The sequence below is a fragment of the Temnothorax americanus genome, unplaced genomic scaffold (genome assembly GCF_048541705.1).
Source record: "Temnothorax americanus isolate GAGA-0224 unplaced genomic scaffold, ASM4854170v1 Scaffold36, whole genome shotgun sequence".
NCBI lineage: Eukaryota > Metazoa > Arthropoda > Insecta > Hymenoptera > Formicidae > Temnothorax > Temnothorax americanus.
The window spans coordinates 177,927-201,737 of NW_027509505.1; the positions used below are offsets into that span (position 1 = coordinate 177,927).

General features: G+C 43.3%; 1 protein-coding gene across 1 annotated transcript in view; it reads right to left on the bottom strand.

Moving 5' to 3' along the window:
* LOC143901765 (uncharacterized) overlaps positions 1-23,811 on the bottom strand; it is a 52,207-nt gene extending 28,396 nt beyond the window's left edge. The window contains exons 1-4 of the mRNA XM_077414302.1: positions 22,770-23,811; positions 9,519-9,548; positions 7,898-8,000; positions 6,895-7,132 (exon numbers count right to left, since the gene is read on the bottom strand). Of these exons, the coding sequence (XP_077270428.1) occupies positions 6,895-7,132; positions 7,898-8,000; positions 9,519-9,548; positions 22,770-22,791 (393 nt within the window). The 5' untranslated portion in view covers positions 22,792-23,811. The remainder of the gene's footprint in view (positions 1-6,894; positions 7,133-7,897; positions 8,001-9,518; positions 9,549-22,769) is intronic.

Below are 23,811 nucleotides of genomic sequence, written 5' to 3' on the forward strand. Positions count from 1 at the left end.
ACGAAAATACAGAGATCGATTCACCTACTGGCACGAATCTCTCTTCTTCGGTCCCGTGTCACATAAATGTCGCATGTAAAATGTAAATTCTTTTCTCAGACATATTTTCTCGCCGCGAGCCTGCAATTTTAATGGACAACGAAACAAATGACTTTTTTATTATTATGGGAGAAGTTAATATTTTCTACATTGATAAAGAATAGGTACCATGAACAGCTTCGCCGTTAAACGTGCTGAAATAAGAAGGACAGCAGTTTCAGGAGCACTGTGCGGTTGCTCGTTCCAGTTAATTCCGCCCTATTACGGTACTGCTGGGGAGAGAGTCGAATTAGGTTAGCAGTGACGGGAAACGGGATCTGGTGTGACGCACCAATTGCCCCTACCTTTCTGGTTGCAATCTCTTTTCGCGCACTAACTCGGCCTAATAACGTATCTATCATACGGGAAAAGATAAAAGAGCGAGTGAGATACGCGTTCGCGTCTCTAGCGAGAAGATGGTCGCGCCATCGATCGATCGCTATCACTTACGACGGTCCAATATGCGCTTCTATCGAGCACTGAGAGAAAGATATATGATTTCTCGATGACATTAGAGCGGAGAAAACGAGTTTTCACGCAATTTATCGACTTCAACTGCTGATAGAGCCGGCACAAAAGAAGACGGTTCTTTCTTTTCGCTAGAGAGGATGATTTTTTCATTTGTTCGAAAAAGAAGAATGCACGGTAGACTAATGAATGTAAAATTGCGCACGTCTCGCGCACTTCTCGATCTATTCTAATTGAGCTATCGTATTTTGTCGCATCGGTCATTATTCTCCGGAAATTATCACGTAATATGATTTATTTTCTCCACGTGAGAAATAGCGAGATATTGCGGAAGAAGTTGGAGAAACCGTGTCGTAAACCGCGCGTTTCTGTGCGAACTGACATCGTGCGCACGACGCGATCGTTATAATAGTCCGTTTTATGCCTCTTTTTCCTGCCTCTTTTTACGTCTCTTTCGCGTCGACGAAGTCTCGTTTCTTAATCTCGCGACGATAAAAAGCGAATTGCCGACGCGACGACAACGTCGTGGAAGCCGATGATCGTGGCCGCGGAGGTGGGGTTGACGAGCGTTCGCGAATGGGACACGACACCCGCGTAATTAAGCGTCCGACGGCAAACAATGACTCTCCACCAGTCGGCAGAAATACTCGCGGGTCGCGTATCGCGCACGAGAGGCGCGGCGTGGAATTCTCAACGATTTTTAATTCGGTGGGAAAACGGCGGGTGTTAGAGCGTGTTAATGACGTCGGGAAACCGAGCGCAAGGACAATCAAAAGTTTCGAGTTTTCTCGTCGCGGTGAAAAATCAATCGGCTTTCGCGTCGCTCGCAATCTGAGAACTGCCCAATAATACCGATCGCAATCGAGAAAACTTTGGTCCACAATAGTCGACGTATAGTCGCTGACGGTTCTGCGAGATGCAATTGGGCTACAAGCTGGATCATGCAATTGCGAACATGGCAGGTTGAACTGTAATACCTTTGCTCGAACGAGACGTATATATATGTTCATCACGTGAACTCGAACGCACCAGCAGCTTTGTTGTTTGCGCGTTTACTTACAAGCGCATTTGTTACGGACGGCCGACGATTTGTCTTGAGCCGTTTGGAATGACGGTTGTATTCGCGGACAAGCATTATTTCGATTGAGAATCATGACAATTGTATACGACTACGATTAATATTTGAACAAATTGAGAGAATTAATATCATTGGACAATAATACCCTTTGGCTGAGCCAGTTTAAAAGACTCCGCGTGCAACCGCTCCTCGCGTACAAAGGTATGATAACTGCCCGTCGTTTTACGAGCAATAACAATATTTTAACCATTCTCGAATATGACAATGAATTTATTTGATATCCAATCGCCCCTGCCAAATGATCCTACGCGCAACAGGAGGGATTAATATCAGCGATTTATTTCTGTCGCTTTATTACGTCACATGTTTGTATAATTAGACGGACGATTCGAACACAACGTTCATTCGATAGTGTGCCAGCACACATAACGTTTCCCACGTGTCGATGGGTGCTTCGATTTTTCCGCCCACGGGAACGCGAGGAGAGACTCGTTCGCCGATAAATGCCGTCTCGGCCGGCACACGGCCGCTTGATTTCCCGCTCCCGACATGATTCAGAACCGGATTGCCGACGCGCGCGCGCGATTGCCGTTCGTCAATTCTTCGGGTCAACAAAGCGGTCGACTACACCCACTACCGAGGTCTCACGAGCCACTAGTCAAGAGCAAACAGCAAGTAACTCGCCCCGGATCCCACCAAAATGCCCTAACTCGGGCGGTATTCTCTCGTTCTGTTCCTAACACGAGAATGCTCGACCACGTGTCTACGATCGTGACGTGATTTCGACAGAACTAGGATGACTACTCCAGGCAGAGATGGAGGAGAGTCGAATGGGGAGGAAAAGGTAAAAGCATAGACGGCCGCACGATCGATTGACGACTCCTTCCATCACGTTTTCCTCCTTTCTCACCCCTGCCGCGCACTTGCCGTCCCCGAAAGTACCATCGTCCATCAGCATGAAATTCTCCATGGATCACGACGATGATCCTGGGGATTCGTTTCCCATCAGTTGGTTCTCGCGTCACCGCAGTTACAGCCGTTACTTCTCTCGCGTTACACGCGCGGCGGATAGGTGCGCAGGTCTCTTTGCCGCCGTCGCTATTAAGTAAATCAACGATGGTCTCGTTCTTGTTTTCTCTGTCCTTATAGCTGAAAATGTCAGGGAGCCACTTAAACGGACCGTCGATTGATTTTTCCGGCGTTCGTTAAAGCCGAGGTAGAGAAGGATCTAGAGGCAGTCGTCGTCGTGGCTGTCAGTGAGATGGATAGATCGATAGACAGGTAGATAAATAGACAGATGGAAAGAGAGAAACAAAGAAAAAGATTCGAATCGGTAATGAAAATGCAAATCACGAAAAATAAATCGCTCGTGAACGAAAAGATCCAATTCGAACGGGAGGAGATCTACTATCTCTTCTTCGGACAGAGTCATATAAAACCGGAAGGACAAAATATGCGCTCGCGACGTGCTATTAATCAGAGTCTCGCGAATTAAAGCCGGTAGTACGGGGGGAGGGGGAGGAAGGGGGGAAGATGAGTGTTGAATCAGCTACCGCTGGCGCTGGAAGGTCCGCCGATGTGAAAATCTTCGGCGCAGCTATATGTCTTCGCGGAGACCGGAATTTCCTCCCTACGTAATATCGGGTCACGCTGACGTCGGCGACGTCGTGACACACGAGGGGAGACAAGAGATCGTACGAAAATGTGCCTGTTAACAGAGACGCTGTCAGACCCGCGCGTCAGTGGCACGCGACCGGAGCGGGACAATAAGACATCGTCGTCCGTAGCGAATTACAATCTGCGTCTTCGATGTTGGTAGCCGGCGCGCCAGACCGGAGAAATTATTCGATCCCGTTCGGGCAGGTGTATTTCCAATGCGTATCGAATCGGGCCGCGCGTAGATCTCGCGTGCCGTTTTATGAATATTTTAAGCCGCGGCTGACCCAGATCGTCCTCTCCGTAACACGAAGGGAAGGCAATCTGACCTGGCGCGTTGGTACTTCGAGGCTCGTTTACTTCACGTTCCTTCGCGTTTCACGCCTGTGTTTCTCGGCCACCTTTGTCGTCGTCGAGCATCATGCGGTTACATATCGTCTTCATCATCTCTCCCGTTCGTCATTTTTCATCCACTCTTTTTATCCTTTTTATCCTTTCTTTTATCCTTTTTACATACGTGCGCGCATACATTTGCCGTCTCTTTTTCTCCCTTTTCAGCATCGACGTTTTATCTCCGCGAATGTCACCGTTGCTAGAACGCGCGCGGTTCGTCGATCGTTCAGAAACGTGGAGAACGATTTGCAGCGTGATTTGTGGATTCACCCATTGTTGCCGCAATCGTACGGTTTAAAGCAGAAAGCCGAACGAAAAAACCTCGCCGAGAGAGAGAGATAGGGAGAACGACTTAACGCATCTCTCGTCGCGGGATAAAGGATGACAGCATCGCTTTTGTGTTCGCGCGGTCGCGGATCATAGATCACACGGTCATCAACTTCTGCTCGTGTATCGTAGAGCAACGTAGCTTTTCATGGGAAGGCGAAAACATATAATGGATACGGGTATAAAGAACATAGAAATGACGCGCAAAATACTGTATTTCGTGAGATATGAATGGGAGATCGTTAGCGCGAGGAGACTCTCCTTCTCGAAAGCCGTCCGGTAAATGCCGTCGTGTCAGGCTTCTTCCAAGCGAAGAAAAAGCGCGAGAATCAGCTGAATATTTCGTCAAGGTCGTTGCCTTTCCTATAAACCCCCCATTTGCATGTGTGTGCACGCAGCTCAGAGTCGTCGTAAACCCACGTCGACCACAGACGCCCGCTGGGCGACTCGGCTACCCCAAACGTTTCATTGAGCGTCGCGATTTGGCCACGCGCCAAGTGACGTCACGAGCGGATGAGAATTCGGGTATTGCCGATAGTGATGGCGATGTCGTGGTCGAGAACGACGCCGCGAGTGATTTCGACCTTTCGTTCGAACGTAAAAACATCGTAAATCGTAACGCTAGTTTGAATCTTTAGCAGGGATGCATTCTTTATACTTAAAGTTTTCATTCAGGAAGAAAAGTTTTGTGGTCAAATACACAGCGTCGGGTACCGTAATCTTTCGGATGTAAAGAAAAACACGATAGCCTCACGAGAGAGATACTCGCGAAGAATAACATTAGTAAACGGACATAAAACTGGAATTACGTTCTCACATGTGACAAAATTGTCTAATATCTATAATACAACTTTCTAATTTGATTTGTCCGTTTTTCCAAAAAATGCTGCAAATGCATTTCGTGTGGAAGAAGCAAGCAGGCTATTAGGTCTGACTTTAGTCGACTTCTTCTACTTGTTTGTTCAATGCTATATTGTATATATGTATACGTATAACTAGTCGTTTGTATTTTTTGACATATTTTCTCGTACAAATTATTTGCTTCATTAAAAACACAATTTCATTAAAATGCTAATTTAAACGACTTATAGAATACCGTCGCGAATATCGACCGGAATATTTTTTCATAGAAAAAGTTCTAATCCGATTTATGATACTAATAATGAGATCGTGTTGCCACAAGGAAAATCGTCTTGAAGGCATTTGGCCGGTTCTCTGAGAATTTGAATAACAATCAAGAAAGAGAAGTAAAAGAAAAGGAGAATTGCTTCTTTTCCGGGTCGCGCATGAGTGACTCCTGTCTGGTCATTTAAAAGAACGAGCGTTCCAAAGAGTTATTATTCTCGCCAGGGAAAGGGTGATTTTGCCGAATGAATACCTTGCATTTCTTTATTCCTGCAACCTTGAGAATAAAGCATTCGGGCAATTTAATTAGCGAAGATTCACTTTTGTCATCGTGCACAAGTGCATTCAACCATGCCTCATAAATGAAGACAGAAAGATAAAGGAAAGGAAATCGCAAGAAGAAATCTTGGTAGGTCCGTAAACCTTAAAAAAAAGAGAGAGAGAGAGAGAGAGAGAGAGGGGCATACGATAGTAGTACAAAGGTGAAAGGAATCCCGATCTTAATCTTTCTCGCTACTTCTCATGAGTTCTCTATGGAAGACCAAACCGGAGAAGATCGATGATCTATCCACGTACATCAATTTATCGTATGAGTCGCCAAGTGAAATGTAATTTGCGTTACGCGAATCGACATCCCCAAGTTCCGGTAACTTACGTTTCAAGAGCCTGAGAGCATGCCCGATGGAAGCGGCGATAAGAGAAATTGGGTCCCCCGTGGCTGCTATTAATATCTAATTATGCGCGCTAATTATGAACGTAATATGCATCGCAAATGTGTTTAAGAGAAAGAGAGAGGGAGAGAAAGGAGAAGAGAGAGTGAGAGAGAGATAAATCGCCATCTCTGCTATCACAACTGTGTTGCTTGTTCACGTCAGCAACGTAAATTACGCGCTATCGTTAATCACCGTATTCTTCGAGTATGGTGTGTACTCTACATTTGCACGTGATTGCGTTCGCAAAAACACACAACGAATTAAGCGGCATAGGTCACCGTTGCGTCGCCTTCGCGAATTCAATTTATATATCACGCGCGACATAATATACTAGCTGAATTGACCTCGCAATCGGTCACGCATTGGACGTGACGTCGATTGATTCTGTCACGTTCCCTATAGGTTTATAGCTCGCACCTCGTTTCTAAATTTATAACGCTTTATGGAGGACAAAAAAAATTGCGCAGAATTTTCACACCAGCGATAATAGAGAGCCACGATGACGAACGCTGACGAATATATATAATGTGTTGTAAAAAATTATCCACATTTATTCTGCCAAAACCCGACGGATGACTAATTTTAAGTAGCGTGCCAAATAACGATTGATTTTGGTTCCGTTCCGACGAGCAAGCACACATCGAGTTTCATTTCGCGTACGATGCTACTAAATACGGAGAGAGAATTGACGGGAGCGAATCCGGCGGAGAATGAGCGGATTCTGCGGAAGATTATTACGTGCGAAGGGTGCTTAAGAATTGCTCGTAAACCGTAATCGGCGTAGGATGACGTTCCTTTAAAAATAGTCGGTCTCTAGGTACCTTCGCGACGAGAAATAAATGTAGACGAGGCGAAATGGCTCTCGTCGGTTGTACCGAATAATAACGACTTTTGTACGGAATATTTGTCACTGCCATCGCGAGGCAATAGCATCAGCATCAGTATCATTAAATATTTCATTCGCTTTTAATATTCTTATTTTAACATTCTTCGACGCAAAAATATGAGCGAGTGTAATATTGCAGTGTATATAGCGAATGTATTGAATTAGTGTACCGTGTCAGTGATGATGTCTGGCTGTGTGTTACTGTTGGTGTCACACATATCGGACGTGTTCTGTTCGGATTGTCGATCCCGTACTTCTGCCGTACTTAAGTTGCACTGATTTCTCGTTACCTCATTCATGTAGGACACCTCTGACAGCGGAATATAGTAGTAGCCCAGAAAGCGGTCCCACAAGAATCCCTTGCACCATACCTCCACCACGAGCCCGGCATTCATGTCATTCGTTTCGCTGCGTAACAAACAAGTTCCATTAACCTTTTGTGAGACCATGAAGAAATATTACATCGTGAAGTAAACAACTATATGCTTTCCGTACAAAGCAGATTAAACGAAATTTTACAGCGAGACTTCTAACGGAGACTTCGCTGGCGTTAAACTCTAGCTGCATGAGCGAGCCAAGATCAAGAACGATATATCTTCGCGTATAGTAACGGTCGAAATTGCAACAAGACAATCCTTTTTCACTCGCAACCTAATTTTACTTTATAGCTTTTCTTTATATTTCTCTTTTTTTGGTAATCCATTTAACAGGGTCCGTTCGAGAAACAAAGACTACAATAGACCGAGGCTCTTATCTCAAATAAGAAAGATTTGTTGATAATGCTGAGCTACGAAAAAGAAGCACGTTTCGCCCTCTGTGATTTTATTGAAAATTTTCGCGATTCTTGGCTTCGCTCGGCAAATTCACGGACCGGTCGACGGACAGGATTTATTTCGTCTACGCAAAGATAGAGTCTCGTTAAATGAGAGTATGATTAGTCTCAGATTCCTCTAGATGCGCACAAATTACCGGCTGTCCTAGATATTTTAGTGCCGGCGCGCACGCGATAGTTTGCATTGTTTTGCAAAGTGTGTGTAACGCCATAGTAACGGTAGGGAGAATTTTCGAATTGCTAGAATCTCGTTTAACTTAACAACATTTTTAACGGGTTTTTCCTTCAAGCTGTAGCGTGTCTAATGAACGTCCGCGCAAAATTAATTATCGATAACTTACAAGAGGAAGTCTTGTTCCCAGCATGGATTGGCCCCTTTCACAGTGACTGTCGTTGACTTCACATTTTGCAGCTTCAACGTTACATAGGAGTTAAACTGATCCGCTGAAATTCGATAATCTATTCTTTAGTCGGCCAGTCAAAATACTATGTACGTTAGAGCGGCAAACCTTCAACATACGAGCGAAATACTGAACGAATTATTAAATCATTACGATAAAACGTATCAAATATATCTCGACTGAAATACGTTGTGTTTATCATTTTTAATAAAATCACTTGAAACAGATGATTACATTTCGGCAAAAAAATATCGTACCTTTAGTTTCCAATAAAACGTGTAATATCAGCGAATAAGACTGTTTTATCCGCAATTTAAGAGCGGCCCTGATGACATTCTCGCGCGTTTTATGTGTTCGAGAATGGGTGCACGAGAGAGGGACAAACTGTTAAATTCCAATAAGTTCCACCCACACTCTGGCCACCTCCTGTATACTCTCAGCTGCACGTCTTCGATAAGTCGCGCAAAAAGCAGAAATGAGATTTTACGATCCGCGACACGATATTTCGGGCACGGTAGTGCGTCACCCTCGACATTTTACTTTACAAGCCACAAAAATTGTTTCTGAAGCCGGCGAAATATGTTCGCGTTCCACGGCTCACTCCGACCGCTGAGCTCGAGAGAGAGAATTATTATTAATAAAAAATTAGACGCGGCATAAATAGATTTTATCAAAAATAACGTGCGGCTTTCTCCTGACCTGAGAAGCCACCAAATATGGAACAAATCGAATGTCGTTTGCATGAGAATAAACCCCACCAAGATGTTTTTATAGGTGAGAGACGCGCGGGATACCGCAGTGAATGCAAAAATATATGATCAATTATGAGAAGATTGCGTACTAATTTGCGTTCTCGGTAAGGAGGGAAGTTAATATGAAGAAATATAGAGTGGGGCAATTGCATGAAATAATGGTCTTCATAAGTACATTCTGTACAATGACGTACACATGATGTGCGAATGAATATTTAAAAAAGGTATATGAGCTTACACACAAACGAAGACTGTCAAGATTACATTCGTCATCGTAGGAAATATTAAATGATACGATGAATGACATATATAAATCTAAAGTTTTTTCCGATGTTATTGAAATTATTGATTAATTTTTCCCCTGTTAAAAAAGTTTAAAAAATTACGATAAGCTTTTATATGCGCAAAGTCCCGTCTTAGATTTATTTAAATTCAATATATTTTACGATCTTTTCCCGTAAGAATACGTTACGTCTCCGCACGGAAAAATTATTTCGATATAATCGGAACGTCACGATATTCTGCTTGAGCAATCGCATAATCTAAAACTTGGAACTATTCCAATCGCGGGGTGCAATAAATTGTCCGCAGACTTTAGAAGCGAAGCATGAATAAAGACCTCGGTTTTGCGGCTTGTCTCAGCCCCCAATTTTGAGAGAACGCTCGGTTCCACACGTGTCAATATTTCGCTCGTATATATGAGTTCGATAATCAGAATGGAATAATTGGGAAACAAATCGATGGATCAGATGAGAGTGAAACTTCCATCTTCCATCGTAACTGTTCCCCCATTCTTCCCATGTACGAACCATCCTCGCAGACGAACCGCGCCTTCTTCACTGCAACAGAAAAAGCAAAGAAATGATTTTACGTTACAAGTTAAAAGTCTTTGGAAAAAAAAACACATAAATAACAACACCTATATTTATGTTTAAATAACCTGAGCCTGATTCTAAAAATCGCAGAACTTGTAGAACACATAAAAGTAAATTGCTACAATCAGCAGAAAATTTACTGTTAATCCTTTTGCAACGACTGCGTTCGTTGTGTACGCGTATCAAAAATTATCTACATCATTGCCGTACCTACTTACGAGCATTATAGCCCGAGTTATCGGAGTACGTAATTACTCTGATCGATTACACTTAATAAGATTTAAATAGACATATAGGTCATGCGCAATGTAGAATCAACCGCACGCCGGTAATTACCTGCTACGCGTCACACGTATATAAACTTTCAAATTAAATTTTCATCAAAGAACATTTAATCCGCGTGTCATATCCTTTTGTTACAATCCGCACGCGCCTATTAACTTTCCCGTCAATTTTCTATAAAGATCGTATTCCGCAAACGCATTACGGATTTAGCGGATAAGTAAAACGGATCGAGCATTACAATCCGCCGGGGTTTGACAGTTCCTTTTTTTAATAACCAGTCTAACGGATAGGTCACGGAACGACCTTGTCTATAAGCACGTACGTATGTATGCGCGCGTATGTATACGTGTGCAAGTGGAGCGCATCAGCCCCGCCGCTGCCAGTAGCGATTTGAAGCGTTGACCTGTGCTAATAAATGCCAGGCAGTGTCCACACGAGTGCCGGAGTCTATACGAGTGAGTAAGTAACTGCCTTTAGAATTAATCTCGTTACCGCAAGGAAAGACGACTCAGACGACACATCGTCCAACGGCGCGGCGGCGGTGCGCACGTACACAACGATGCCGCGACGTGCCGCGACGGATTGAGGGGTTGCATCGCGCACGGCGATGATGAAGCGGGTCAGCCGTGTATCCGCATCAGGTCACAGTTCATAGAGGACTTTTTCCCCCGCTCGACAGACGCGCCTTTCTATTTTGTGCGCGCTCGCCCGCTCGCATCGCGCGATTAATTAAGGGAGAGTGCGCTACGGACGACGTATAACGCCCAGAGGGAATGGTGAATCGGCTGTTACATCCACTTCTCGTAACTGAGGGGCGAAACTGTGGTTGCTTAACAGGTGTACGTATATACACACATACAACAAACATATCTCTTTCTCTCTTCCTCTTTTTATCCAACCAAATAAACTTCATTTTGTTCTCACTCACTTAAAAATAATTAAACTCACGCAAACGGCGAGCTATTTGCTCGCGCTTTGGCAGTCGGCCAGATATGATTGAAATCCAATATGCAATGAGAAAACCACGGAGAAATGCCGATATTTAAATCGACTTTAAGAATGCTTCAGTGAAAACGCGAATAAGTACCGCGTTGCACGTGTATAGTATCGATATATATATTCGGAATAATTGCGTTAATTCCGACGAGCCGCGAGCGTGGTTTCCGACAGTTGGCCACATCCGGATCCCCCGTTATCGCTACGGTCTGTCGTCGCGCCGTTAACGGCGCGAGAGAGCGACGCGTATACGGAAAACCGTGCATTGCATTGGCGCAAAGTATTGTAAAACGAAGCGCCGTTGTATCGGAGTTATATCGCGCGGAATTGATCGCTCGGGGCGCCGCGCCGATGATGTACACAACGGTACACAGGAAGATGCCTCGCGCGCCTCACGTGTTATATGCTATATGCACGCGCGCGTAGGCAGATGCATGCGCGCGACGAAAGAAAAGTGAAACAATGACGTCAGCTTTAACGCTTCAGTTGCGATCTTTTGCCTTCGAATAACTCGAGACAATGGACGCCTGGCGTATGAATACGTGCCAAGACCGTGGTATCGCGTCACACACGCGTGCGCATACACACATATACACACACACACGCTCGCAAAACTCATCCTCCACCATGTTCCCTGTACAAATGCGCCTTTGTATAGCACGTACACGTGCAGAGAACACGCGTATATATACGTGACACACCGCTTACTTTTCATCCTGCGGCAGTTTCCTTCGGCGACGATGCCGCTGTGCCGTGCAAGTGGATGCAGAACGATAGCAACCGACGCGACGATGGGCAGGGAGAGAGGGTAAACGGGGTGGAAAAACCGGGAACGCGTATCATATATATGTATATATATATATATATATGTACGTTATTTATAGGCCAGGCCGGTATTAGAGGCAATATTTACGCGGCACGCGTGAACGCGATATCTTATCGCACCATTATCAAGGCGTCGTCGCTCAGGTTCTGTCAGATGACCAACATATACATACCTATATTTCTCTCTTAAAGCGCCAATCCCTTCCTCTGCGCGATATCCCTATGCAAGTGAATTGGCCGGGGATCGGTTGACCTCTATCCCGTGTACTCTATCTGATGTTCTATGGTACATTTAGCTATACACCTATCGTTCGTCAAATATTTCCAACATTAAATAATTCTCAACGTAGAATATTCTCATCTTCTCGAAAAATATTTTTAGCCTGTTTCCGAGATATTTCTCGGAGAATATTCGCTCGAGACATCCTCGAAGGAATATTCTCACGTCACATCGCTTTTTCAAAGAAGGCTGGCTTTACATTATCGATCATCCATTATTATTTTGTTATGAAATATTAGGTCAATTTAAATGGATTTATATATATTGTATAAAGAAAGATATATATATATATATATATATATATATATATATATATATTGAGAATATATATACATATACATATATATCTTGGAGTCTGATGGGATTCACGATGTCTTTTCATGTTAATGCTTGTATTTATCAAACAATTTGCATCCTTGGTGAGCGTTTGCGCAAAGTGCAATCGATGTAACGAGTATAATAGGTCGCGAGTGGTACCTCGTAATGTATGCACCTACGCCAGTTGTGTCCAATTAATCATTTTCTTTCGCGGCGTGTCGTAATGAGATCTCTTCTGAATGTATAATCAAAGATTTGCAGGAGGCGTAAAGAAAAAACTTTTAGGAAAGAAGTGGTGCAAAGTCGATTAACCCTCACCAGTTTCTACTCAGGTCGAAGGTATACATGCGCAGCTGGCGCAAATGCGAGGTGTTTAATGAAGCAAATCGGAGAGAGCGTTTCGAGTTCTACGAAATCAATTAATGTAGGCGGACAGAGAGGGGGGAGAGGGAGAGAGAGAGAGAGGAAGCTTAATAAATTGTCAGACCGCTTTTGATATGCGCTTGAAAGAGATATTTTCATGGTATTCCATCGTACAGCAAATCGAAAGGTTCGCGTTATGCACGAAATATCGTATGCATCATCGTCAACATATGAATCACCGCGCCAATTCCGGTCCACGAATTATCGATTATACATTTTCGATAAAATTCAGAGGATCGACTACACGGAGTAGGGGCTTTATCGAGTATTTTAAGAGAGGGAGAAAGAATGATCATCACCATAAATCAGATTCGAAAGCATTTGCGATATTCCGGATACGCCGAGTACGCGAGGATGATAAGATAAACCACGCACGTGATTATCATGCACCATGGATTTTCCAGAATCCCAGTGTCGCGGAACATATGGCCATTAATAATACGATGAATTTAAGAGAATTTAATCGTCGCTCGGCGTTATTAACTCTGTAAAGTCATTTGACCCTTAGTTCCGCAAACACATAAAACTAAAAGTCAGAATAAAATACTCCGTCTCTTTCTCTCTCGTTGGGAGATAGAAGTTTTAAATTAACTCATACGGGTTGATATCGGACGTATCAGCACTTTAGGAACGAAACGAGTAAAGATAGCTTCGGATGATAAAAGATCGTTTTTCTCAGTAATGCAAGTCTAACAATCGACTTTCGTTTCCAAAATTACGAGACACTGACTGACGATGCTGTTTGAACTCAACACTCGAACTATAAACACTCGAATTCAAAATCTCTTATTCCTTCATTTTATAGGTGCTCCTGTATTCTTCGAAGACTAATAAAAGCTGTTAAACACCATCGATAAAACTACAAGTGATATAAACGAATAAAGCACTAATATATAACAATGGAAGAATATGTTTAATTAGAACGAACATTAATTAATCTTTCTCTTTTGCATAAATACTTTATATTGCCTTGAATAAGCTGTCTAGTAATGAACAAATTCAAACTCGTCCAAGCATAAGTATTGCATTCCTAGAAACTTATTGTTGTTCGCCTTGGATTAATGCAAATTTGTTTTAATTACTGATGCAGCTGTAAGATAATAATGTTACAAATACTGTAACATTTATGCTGAAGGCAGCTTACTTATCGCGGTGCAACATTTTTTTTCTGCGTTCTGAAAGTTCTCGAGAATTATTAGCGACAGAATCGCGAGATGTAATTAGCAGATTACACGTTAATGAACTTCAAACTAATGCAAATTTTCTACTGATAAAAATTCTGACGCTTCGGATTACTGTTTCACTATAAGCCGGCACGTACATAATTTACTACATTTCCCCGTTTAAATATGATATTTACCGAGACATCACACGTCAAAATAACTTATCGGTTCGCGTATCCGAAAAAATTTTTTGTCACGTTATAACAATCATCCGCGTGTACATCTTGATTTGTTACATCTACTATTCCTAATAAGAGATGTCCGATTTTATTGATAGTCCCTGCCTATTTATGCTGGGTAAGAATCTAGGATTTAAGTATATTAAGCTATCTAAGCCAAATTATCAGAACACAAAAAAATTTATATGGAATTAATTTGCTAATTATTTGCTATTTTTTGCTTTTAAAAGTAATTTTTTTGCTCCAGCTATTAAAAAGTTACGAAAAGCTGGATAACTTAAAATTTAAAATTAAGCTATCCAGCCACTGTAAAAAAAACATACATAAGTCAAAGCAAAAAGTTAATAATACCAAAATTATTTGCTATTTTTTGCTTGCAAAAATAATTTTTTTGCTCAAACTATTAAACATTTACAAAGGGCTGAGTAGCTTAAGATTAAGCTGCCACGCCATTGTAAAAAACAAAAAAAAATATTTTTGCAAGCAAAAAATAGCAAATAATTTTGATATTATTAACTTTTTGCTTTGACTTATGTATTTTTTACAATGTTTTTTTTACAGTGGCTGAATAGCTTAATCTTAAGCTATCTAACCTTTCGTGACATTTTAATAGCTGTGTGAGCAGCTATATTAAATACAAAAAATTGCTTTTAAAAGCAAAAAATAGTAAATAATTAGCAAATTAATTCCATATAAAATGTTTTGTGTTCTGATAACTTAATGGGCTTAGATAGTTTACTATACCTTTAGGATTCAATAATCTGTTTTTGGGCTACCTCTCTCTATTATTCCCGTTGCTTACAAACCCTATGAGAACAGGTCATTCGTGTTAATGATTTATTCCGTATGGCGCACTAACTCTGCGGAGAAACGACGAACAGCAGCGGCTTCGCCGCGCCGTTGCCGAAGCGTACTCCCTAAAGTTTAGCCTTGCAACCGATAATTCCTTCGATAATATTGTTTTCGCGCATAATTAACTCCCCGGGCAGCGCGCGTGTACGCCTCTGTGCACGTCGCCTCTGCCATGAAATTTTCGTCAGGCGAGCCGCCCCCGTGAAACCGATAACCGTCGACACGAGGACGACGATGGTGTGCGACCGCACGAAAATGGCGCGCATCAGGATGAAAATTATCGCAAGAGATGAGAGGAAGCTGGAGACACGATCTTAGCCCTGACGTCAGGGAATGAGTAGGAAACTGGAGTGTCGCCGCTATCCGCCAGGACGAATTATTAATATCCACGCTGCGAGTCGCACTCGCACGGAAGCGACAGGCGGAAAGTTTCTGTGATCCCCGGCAGGATCACGGCCTGGCGTTTATACAACGACCGGCATTAATACAGCAATGATAATCCGTATTATAAAGTTCGCTGTATGCCCGCAACGTCGAACTGACGACGGATGCTACCGTCTCCCATTGAGTCGATAAGATCGGTTTAACCGCGAAGTTTCCTGTGGATGGAGAAATTATTGATAGGGCACATCAATGATTTCTGCTTTATCGAGAAAAAAAAAGGAAACTAACGATAGGTGGGAAATAGAGAGTAACAAACTTTCTGTGAGTTAAAAACTCGAACTCTGCACGATATAGTTCGAGCTATTCCATTTTCCCCTACTCGCGGTTCAAGAGTTCAAGGACCCCTATTTATTATGACGATGCCCGATATACCGATGTATCGAGGTAGCTCTTCCACGAACTCCCGACGGGAGCCCTGGTATTGGATTTCGATCTCTCCTATACGTGCTAGCCGTATAACGGCAAACGATAGAAAATGGAGATGGATTACATTGAGTATAATCAGTGAATTCGCACGTAATGATCGATGAGTTATAAGATTTGAATCTAGTGTCACGAATAATTCTCAGGAGACAACATTTTTTTAAATTAATATTACAGTTGTTTTGTAAAATGATGTATTTCAAGCAATAATATAAAATATGCATAATAATTTTACTCATTTTGTGGAAAGGTAATTTCTTGGAGGCGCGTAAAGTCTGGGATACGAAAGTTCGGGATTAATACAATCATTCGGCTTTAGAAATGGACTTGCGATGATGAGATCTTTGTACGAACTCGAAAGGACTGGACAAAGGGAATAGCGTAGCTAGGATTATAGCAGAAACTCGTAAATGCCGTCAGTAGCGTTACTACGTGGAGTAAATCGTGCACCGCCGAGTTTGGAAATTCTCCGCGCTCAGCCATCGCCCTTTCTCATAGCAATAGACGCTCGTTTGAGGCGTCTACTCTTGCGATCAATCCCGGTATATCAGCGTCGCTGTATACAAAGTGCCTGGCGGCTCTCCGTAGAGAGGCCGATCAAAAGCATTCCTAAAGTTTATTCCGGCCGAATCCACGCCGCCCTTCGAAAAGCATCGAAAAATGGAATATCATCGTTAGCGATATATGGCTGAGCTTATCGTTAATGCAACCTTTGAAATGTCCCTTGAAGTTTCTTTATACCGTTTCTCGTTCTTCGCTCAACTCGAAATAAACTGCACCGAGCGAGAACTTAAAAGTTCGAAGGGTCAGGAGAAGAGCTTGCGAAAATATCATCTCGGACGCTAGTCACCTGAGAGAGAGAGAGAAAAAAAAATGGCACAGAAGCCGGCCTGATAACCGTTTAACACGTCGTGAAATTTTTCGTTAAACTGAACCTTCATCGATTCGGAAAAGTGGTTCCCGTTCACCGAGGTGCGAGAAACGCGAGCAAAAAATAGCTCGTCGTTTTTCAGCACCGATAATCGACGTGGCTTCACGCAGAATATGACGTTTACACGGCGAAAATTTCTGCTCGATCAAAAATTTACGTATATTTACAAGGAGCTAACTTCCGCTTGTCACTTCTGCTCATCTAGAAAAGTGATCGATAAAACGAATGTTTACCGATAAAACGTACAATTGCCTTACTAAAGGCGGTAGCAGATACTTCGAAGAAGACATTAACCGGTTACCCGTGTAAATATGTAAACTCGGTTAATTGCTCGAAATCTCGTACACCGGCGTGTCGTTAACATTATGACATATAGCTTCGTTTCGCGTTCGCGATCTTGAACGATGTCCAAGTTTCAGCGCGCGGTTGCTATACTTCGCCCTGCTTGAAATACAGATACAATAAAGGGAAACTTTTGCCGCGAACAACTTGCAGCGTTTCTTACGCTCTGAATTCTATTTCGCTTGCAAACTGTTCAGACTGATACTAAAACGCCCACCTCATAATTTATATATAGAATATGTCACGTATGTAACTTAAGAGCTATTGTTGTCTGCATATTAAAATAACTATCATTTTCTTGTGTCAACTTTCCGTATCCACTTATATCTGTATACAGAGAAAAAATATACACGACCATTGGCTGCACTTGTTACTTACAAAAATTCGTATTTCGTGATAAATGAACGAGACGGATGAAATATTTTAAGAGGTGTCAGTCTCGAGGAAAAGCTCAGAAGATCTCGTTTCCGAATGTGGATAAGATCAACCTTCGTTTATACGAATGGTTTGCGAGAGGGTGGTTTCCGTGTGCCTGATAACGCTCCTTTTTCCTTTTCCTGAAGAAAACCCTCCCGCGTGTGTTCGCCTATATATAAGTACGTATGGATGTGCACGTGCGCGGCTTAAGGCTCCTGGTCCCTGAGCCGAGAATTCTGCGTTGACGGTGGGCGACGCCACTCTCTCCTCTCACTCTCTCCAATGGAGAATTCTGTCTTGTGAGATGTTGACAACCTATTTTGTTGTGTGCGTGCTATTTCTTTATTATTTGCTCTGTGCTTGTGCTCTAACGTTTAACATATTCGTGAAAGTCGTAAAATTGGCCGAAAAGTAAGATTTGCATGCGGAAGGAACGGTATATACGTTTTCACCTCCTTTTGATAGTCGTTAAACGGCTGTTTTTCCCGTATGTTTAGGCTTCGTTTTATGGCTGTTTGTTTATTGTCGAGAGAAAAGGGTAGTTTTCGGCCAATTTTGGAAGTGTTCTGAAACGATCTATAGTGATGTTTTATTGAAATGTCTTTTTATTTGAAAATGGCACGCACAACAAAATTGGGTGTTTTCCTCGCCTCGATAGTAAGAATCCAATATGGCCGCGGTGACTACCCAGGAGCCTTAAAGTGCGCCAGACTACCGCAAATCGACCACCGAAAGTCCTCATTCAAGAAAATCGAAGGAACGAGGTAATGCAACGTAACGCGGGGAGTCATTTTGCATCGTCGCTTTCGCGAAAATCAGCATTTTACGGGAATTTTCGTTCGGTGAAAATTTTTTGATCCTATCGCAACTACATATTTTTCATACATATAAAATGCATGCTGTTACGCATACGTATATTTTTATCTACGTGCTCGAATTTACATGAGATTTTAACTATTTGTAGAGACAGACAAGATAAAAAGTTTCACAGAAAATATTCTAATATTTTTTCTAAGAAATTCTGAGAAAGTTGCTTTGAGGTGAATCACTTTCAGTTATCAAATATCGTATATTAAATTGATAAAATCAGTTTTACCGCTTTTCGCAAATCGAAATAATCGTAGTTTAAAGACATAGGCCGGTATTCATAGTCAGATCTTATACATAAGATCGTCTTAAGTTCATCTTTGGATACTTCGTAGCCAATGAAACGAGTCGTATACAGCATCTGAAGATAAACTCAAGAGACCGCATCCTAAATATAAGATCTGACTATATGAATACCGGCCATAATTATTATAAAATATAAAATAGTCTTGAAAAAATAGCTTTGTGCGAAATGTAATGCGTGCCGAAGCGTAATTTCTTTCACAATTTTCATGTTTCTGGAAATGCTACTATCCCAATCGGTGGTACGGTGCGCGCGATTTTACGCGACAACACGCGAAAATAATGGTTCGCGCGATAACGCTATAATGAAACACATTGTTGTCGTTATTGCGAGCATTTCATCTCCATTATCGATGACACATTTCCGGTGTCATGGTGATGAGACGTGGCGCACAAATATGCGGCCCCACACGAGCAAGCGAGCGACGTGGGAACGATAAAAAGAAAGTAGGTCTCTGCCAGAGACGGCACCATTCAAACTGTTGTGTTTTTGCTGAAGAGGGGAAGTATAACGAGAAGATTTACAATAACAATACTTTGTCATGTCAAAAGCGCGCCGTAAAAATCACAATAAAATCCTCTCAAATTTCAGCTAAACTTTTCACACTACTTGCGACGATTTCGAATTGTATTTATCATTAAAAAGGACGTCTCAGTTCTTTCCTTTCACTTGCGTTTCTTTTGGACATCCCGAGGGACATGGCAGGGGATTCAGATAATTCTTAAAAAAAAAAAGGCTTTCAAAAAATCAACAAGACACATGCAAGAAGTTTGTCGAGACAAACTTACGAGTGGTAGTAAAGATGATTATAAGTATAAAGGAGGTCTGAGTGGATTGAGCTTGACGAACTTGAAACAGTTTCTTTTTCATGTGACGGTATACTCTTCAATCTCTTCTTGCTCCTCACAGACTTCCTCTCGTTTCCTTTTACGCTATCGCCTCTTGCCCGATGCTATCGTTGTAGTTTTTACGACGATACTTTTTCTTACGCAAACGCCCACAAATTTTTCTCTCTGTGGACAGAACTTACCTACTTTCTACATATGTACACGGTTGGAGCATACATCCCTTTTAAATCATTGTTCAAATATTTTAAGAACGTTCGCATTCTCGTCTCGAATACTTGCGAATACTCCAAGACTGTTTATCCTCCAAAGATAACTCCGGAACGAACGAATTGTTTTAATCAAACCACCGAGGATCTGAATCTAAAACTAAGGAGAGATAACTCAACCGTATTATGCAAAGCGCAAGCTGACTTTAATCACAGCCAACGGCGGTTTAAGTCCGATCGCTGTTTCCGCACGCAAATTGCCGCCCTTTTCCTAACGATACGTCGCTCAGGGTTCTTTGTGATCCGCTCGTCTTCCGAAAGCGCGGGAAGCACGTTGGCGAACAACAATCGCTACGATGTATAACACCGGTTTTCTGTGCTTAACTTCGTCGGCTTCGTCCCTTAACTCACGGACAGCGGGAAAATCCAAGCTGGCTCGACCCGGCAGTATATACCGGAGGGTTTACATAGGTCGTACCACCTGGTAGATACATCGCTGCTCGTCGCTTACCCGACGAGCAGGGTAAGTGAGAGAGAAGGGGAGACGAGGTGAATCGCGTGGTGGTTGCGATAGCAGCGGGGGTCGCGGTTAGGAAGACGAAGGCAGAGGACGAAAAGGGCGGCGGTATAGGTAGCAGAGGCAGAGAGGCGGGAGGGGGATGGCAAAAAAGAGAGGGTAGGGGGTGGCGGTGGCGGGCGGCGAGTGGGGTCAAAGCGGCGGTAGCTGAAGAAGGGAATGACCCCGCGTACCCGGGGTCAACCGTTGCACTATGCTCTCCGTGTCTCATAGTCATGGACGAGCCTCATTCGCTCGCGCGCCCTGATATACGGGTTAGGCGTGTCGTGTATATGTATACACAGGCCTGGGGAGGAAGCCATCTGAGCACACCTGAGTCATGTGGTTGTTCCTGCTTGCCTTACTGTCGTGTCGTATACATATATACGACGCAGGTATATTGCGCATCGCTGCGCCACGCCGTCGACGGCGATGGCGATATTTATGAATACACGCGGGATGAGGATGGCGAGACGAGACAACGCCGAGCATTATTTCTCGTTATTGTCAACCGATATATCTCTCTGGGCCCACTCCACTCGAACGATCCTCTCGCCTAGACGTCAGCTATCTCAGCCGAACACTCGCCTATGCAAAGTATATGGGAGAAAGTAGAAACTCGACAGAGGAAATATTTCCATCTAGTTCCATGCGGGAACAATGCATGTTAAAGGCCGTGGCGTGTAACATCGGGAAAGATACATCGTAAAGTAACGCAAAACTATTTTGCCCGTCGAGTTTTAGACCTGCCGGGAAAAAATATCGAACGAGAAAGCGTTCGAGAGTGCGCGACACGACATCCATTTGACGAAATATCGACATCCTTTAAAACTAACAATGCGATTATTAATAATCGGACACATGAGAAAATCCTATGCCGACAATTGTCCACGTTTTTAATCGTTTAATCTCGGACGTAACGCGTGAGTAAGACGCATAGCGAAATTATAGGACATTCGCGAAGCGCTAGACGTTAATATAATTCTTACGGCTATCTATCTTTTCATACTCGGAAAATGTACGAGAACGATACGCGTAAAAATGCACGAAATTTGTATTACGTATCTTCTCTCGAGCGATTCTTCCGCGAGCACTGGATTATTTCGCAACGTCAAGTCAGATTTCAGTATCGCGCGCGCAGCTATTCGCGGAACAGTGAGCTTCCGCTTTCGAAATCGCTTTATGCGCGATCATATTTCTTGGCCAGCCGCGCCTATATTTTCCGCCTAGAACAGCAGATATCCGTGGCGGTATTAAGTTATGATGGGATATAACCGTCCTGCATCCATCATAAAATCAAGTTACAGTTACGTACAGCTATCGCATGACGTTTCGATATCGATTCTACGTACGTATGACCGTATTCGACGGTGTGTGTGTGCATGTGCGTACATGTATCCGCGAGATGCAAGACGCTGTATAAATCACGTTCCTAAGTCGATAATCGAGCGCGATACGCACGAGACAATGAGAACGAGAGATGTGCGATAACGGTAAAGGCAGGTATACGATCGATTTGCGTATCGCGCAACAGTATCACGTCCTATATAGTGCCGCTATAGATTATAATCCAGCGCGCGGCATTGTAATTTCTCTACGGTATCGCTGAAAATTAAGTGCATCGCGCAGTTGCACAGTCGCACCACCTCGTCCGGTGAGAATAGCGCGGCGAGAAATGCAAGCGACAACTTTTTCACAATACTTAATGCCCGCGTCGGCGTCGTCGCAGCGACATGCCATCGCGGGCCGCATCTCCAATTAACGCGATTAGCGATTTCATTAGCACTAATTACATCACGCGTCACGCTTATAACTCGGCCCTCTCACATACGTCCACCTCATGGCGCAGTAACGACCGATATCACGCGGTATACTTCCGGGATTTCTCTTCCCCTCCGCGCAACACGCAAATCCGGAAAAGGTCGGAAAATCCTCTTTCAACTTTTTCAACCAAGAAAGGAGTTTTTATCTGCGACGAAAAGCTCGTAAAGAAGTCGAAACTATTTCCAGCCAGCCGCCGCTTTTTGCACGGGAATTTAATAGCGCTGTATCGCATGTTTCGCTGACGCCAAACCGTGAAGCTTTTAACGACAAGCTTCGATGCGATTCTCAATCGCGTCTGCCTTCTAACATACAAGTTTAACGATTCGTTCAACCTTTTCTTTTCTATTAAATATGTGTTACTTGAAATAATTATTTAAAGATAAAGGAACCAATTTTTAAAGAGCGGTGGAATTTGTAACTAACAGCTATAAATATAAAAAATCATGATAATAATTTCAAGATCTTTCAAAGAACCTTAAGCTCGAGAGGATTTAACGAGGCTCAGGCTGCTTCGCTGCAGTACAATTACAAATCTACCGGCAGATGTTTCATTAATTAATTTCGATAACTATATCGCGCGCGCCGGGAGTTTAATATAAATCATAAGTTTTTCGAGGAAAGCTAAACGAGAGAGCGACTCACCCGTTACGCTGAGCAGCGACATTGTCTGAGGATCCCCCGTTTTGCTTGGCTCAATCTCTCGAGTTGTCTCTCAATTTGCCAAGCGGTGCACTCAATACGGCAATGTAGAGATCCGTACGAAAGTTACGCTGCTTTACGATGAAACACGCCGGTTCGCATGCGCATATAGATACACTGTCTCGTATACGATACGCAGGCTAATATCCTTCGCACGCCTGCACTAATAATCCTTTTTTTCCCTCTTTTTCTTTCTCTCTCTCCTCTCTCTCTCTCTCTCCCTCTTTTTGTCTTTCTTTTTCTCTGTCTTCCGTGCTCTTTATCTCCTTGCTCTTTGCTCTCACTATGCGTCTCTATCACATACAATATATAAACGCGATATACGTGTCGCGTCTACACGTATGTACATAGGTATACACGTATATGTATATGTGTGTGTGTGTGTGCGCGCGCACGCGCGCGCGTGTGTGTATATGTGTGTGTGAAATACGTGTTTATGGTCACAGAGTACACGCTGGTTACGCGCGAATCAAAAGCTTGAAGAGTAAGGTCAACGGATATCCCGAATACGTTTGCTCCTTCTTTATTTTTCTCTTCTTCTTAGCAAAAATCCTGTTTACAGTCTGTCACAGGTTGACCGCCGCAGCCGCGGCTAAGCGTCCATCCTTATCGCGATACAACGGCTTATCTGGATCGGCGATACCTGGCTCCTTCTCCTCCCCGTCGCTCCTATACCCTGGTCCACCACCTCCGACCCTCCCCCTCCCGGTGTATACACTGGCCGATGACCGTACGTGACGCGAGTTCCTAGGTGCTCGCCTGTAACACTGTTTTCTCTGTATACCGGCGCGCGATGACGATCGATCGGCGCGGGGAATGACTGTTGTAAGCGTTATTACCACCGATTGACTCGCTATCGGTCGTTTACGGCGTCGCGTCGCGAGAGAGGTCGGCTTGGCAGATTAACGTCTACACGTTCGCCTCGTTAATCATACTCTACTCTCTATACGCCGTCGATTCGGCTAGCAATAGCGAGGCTCTTGGT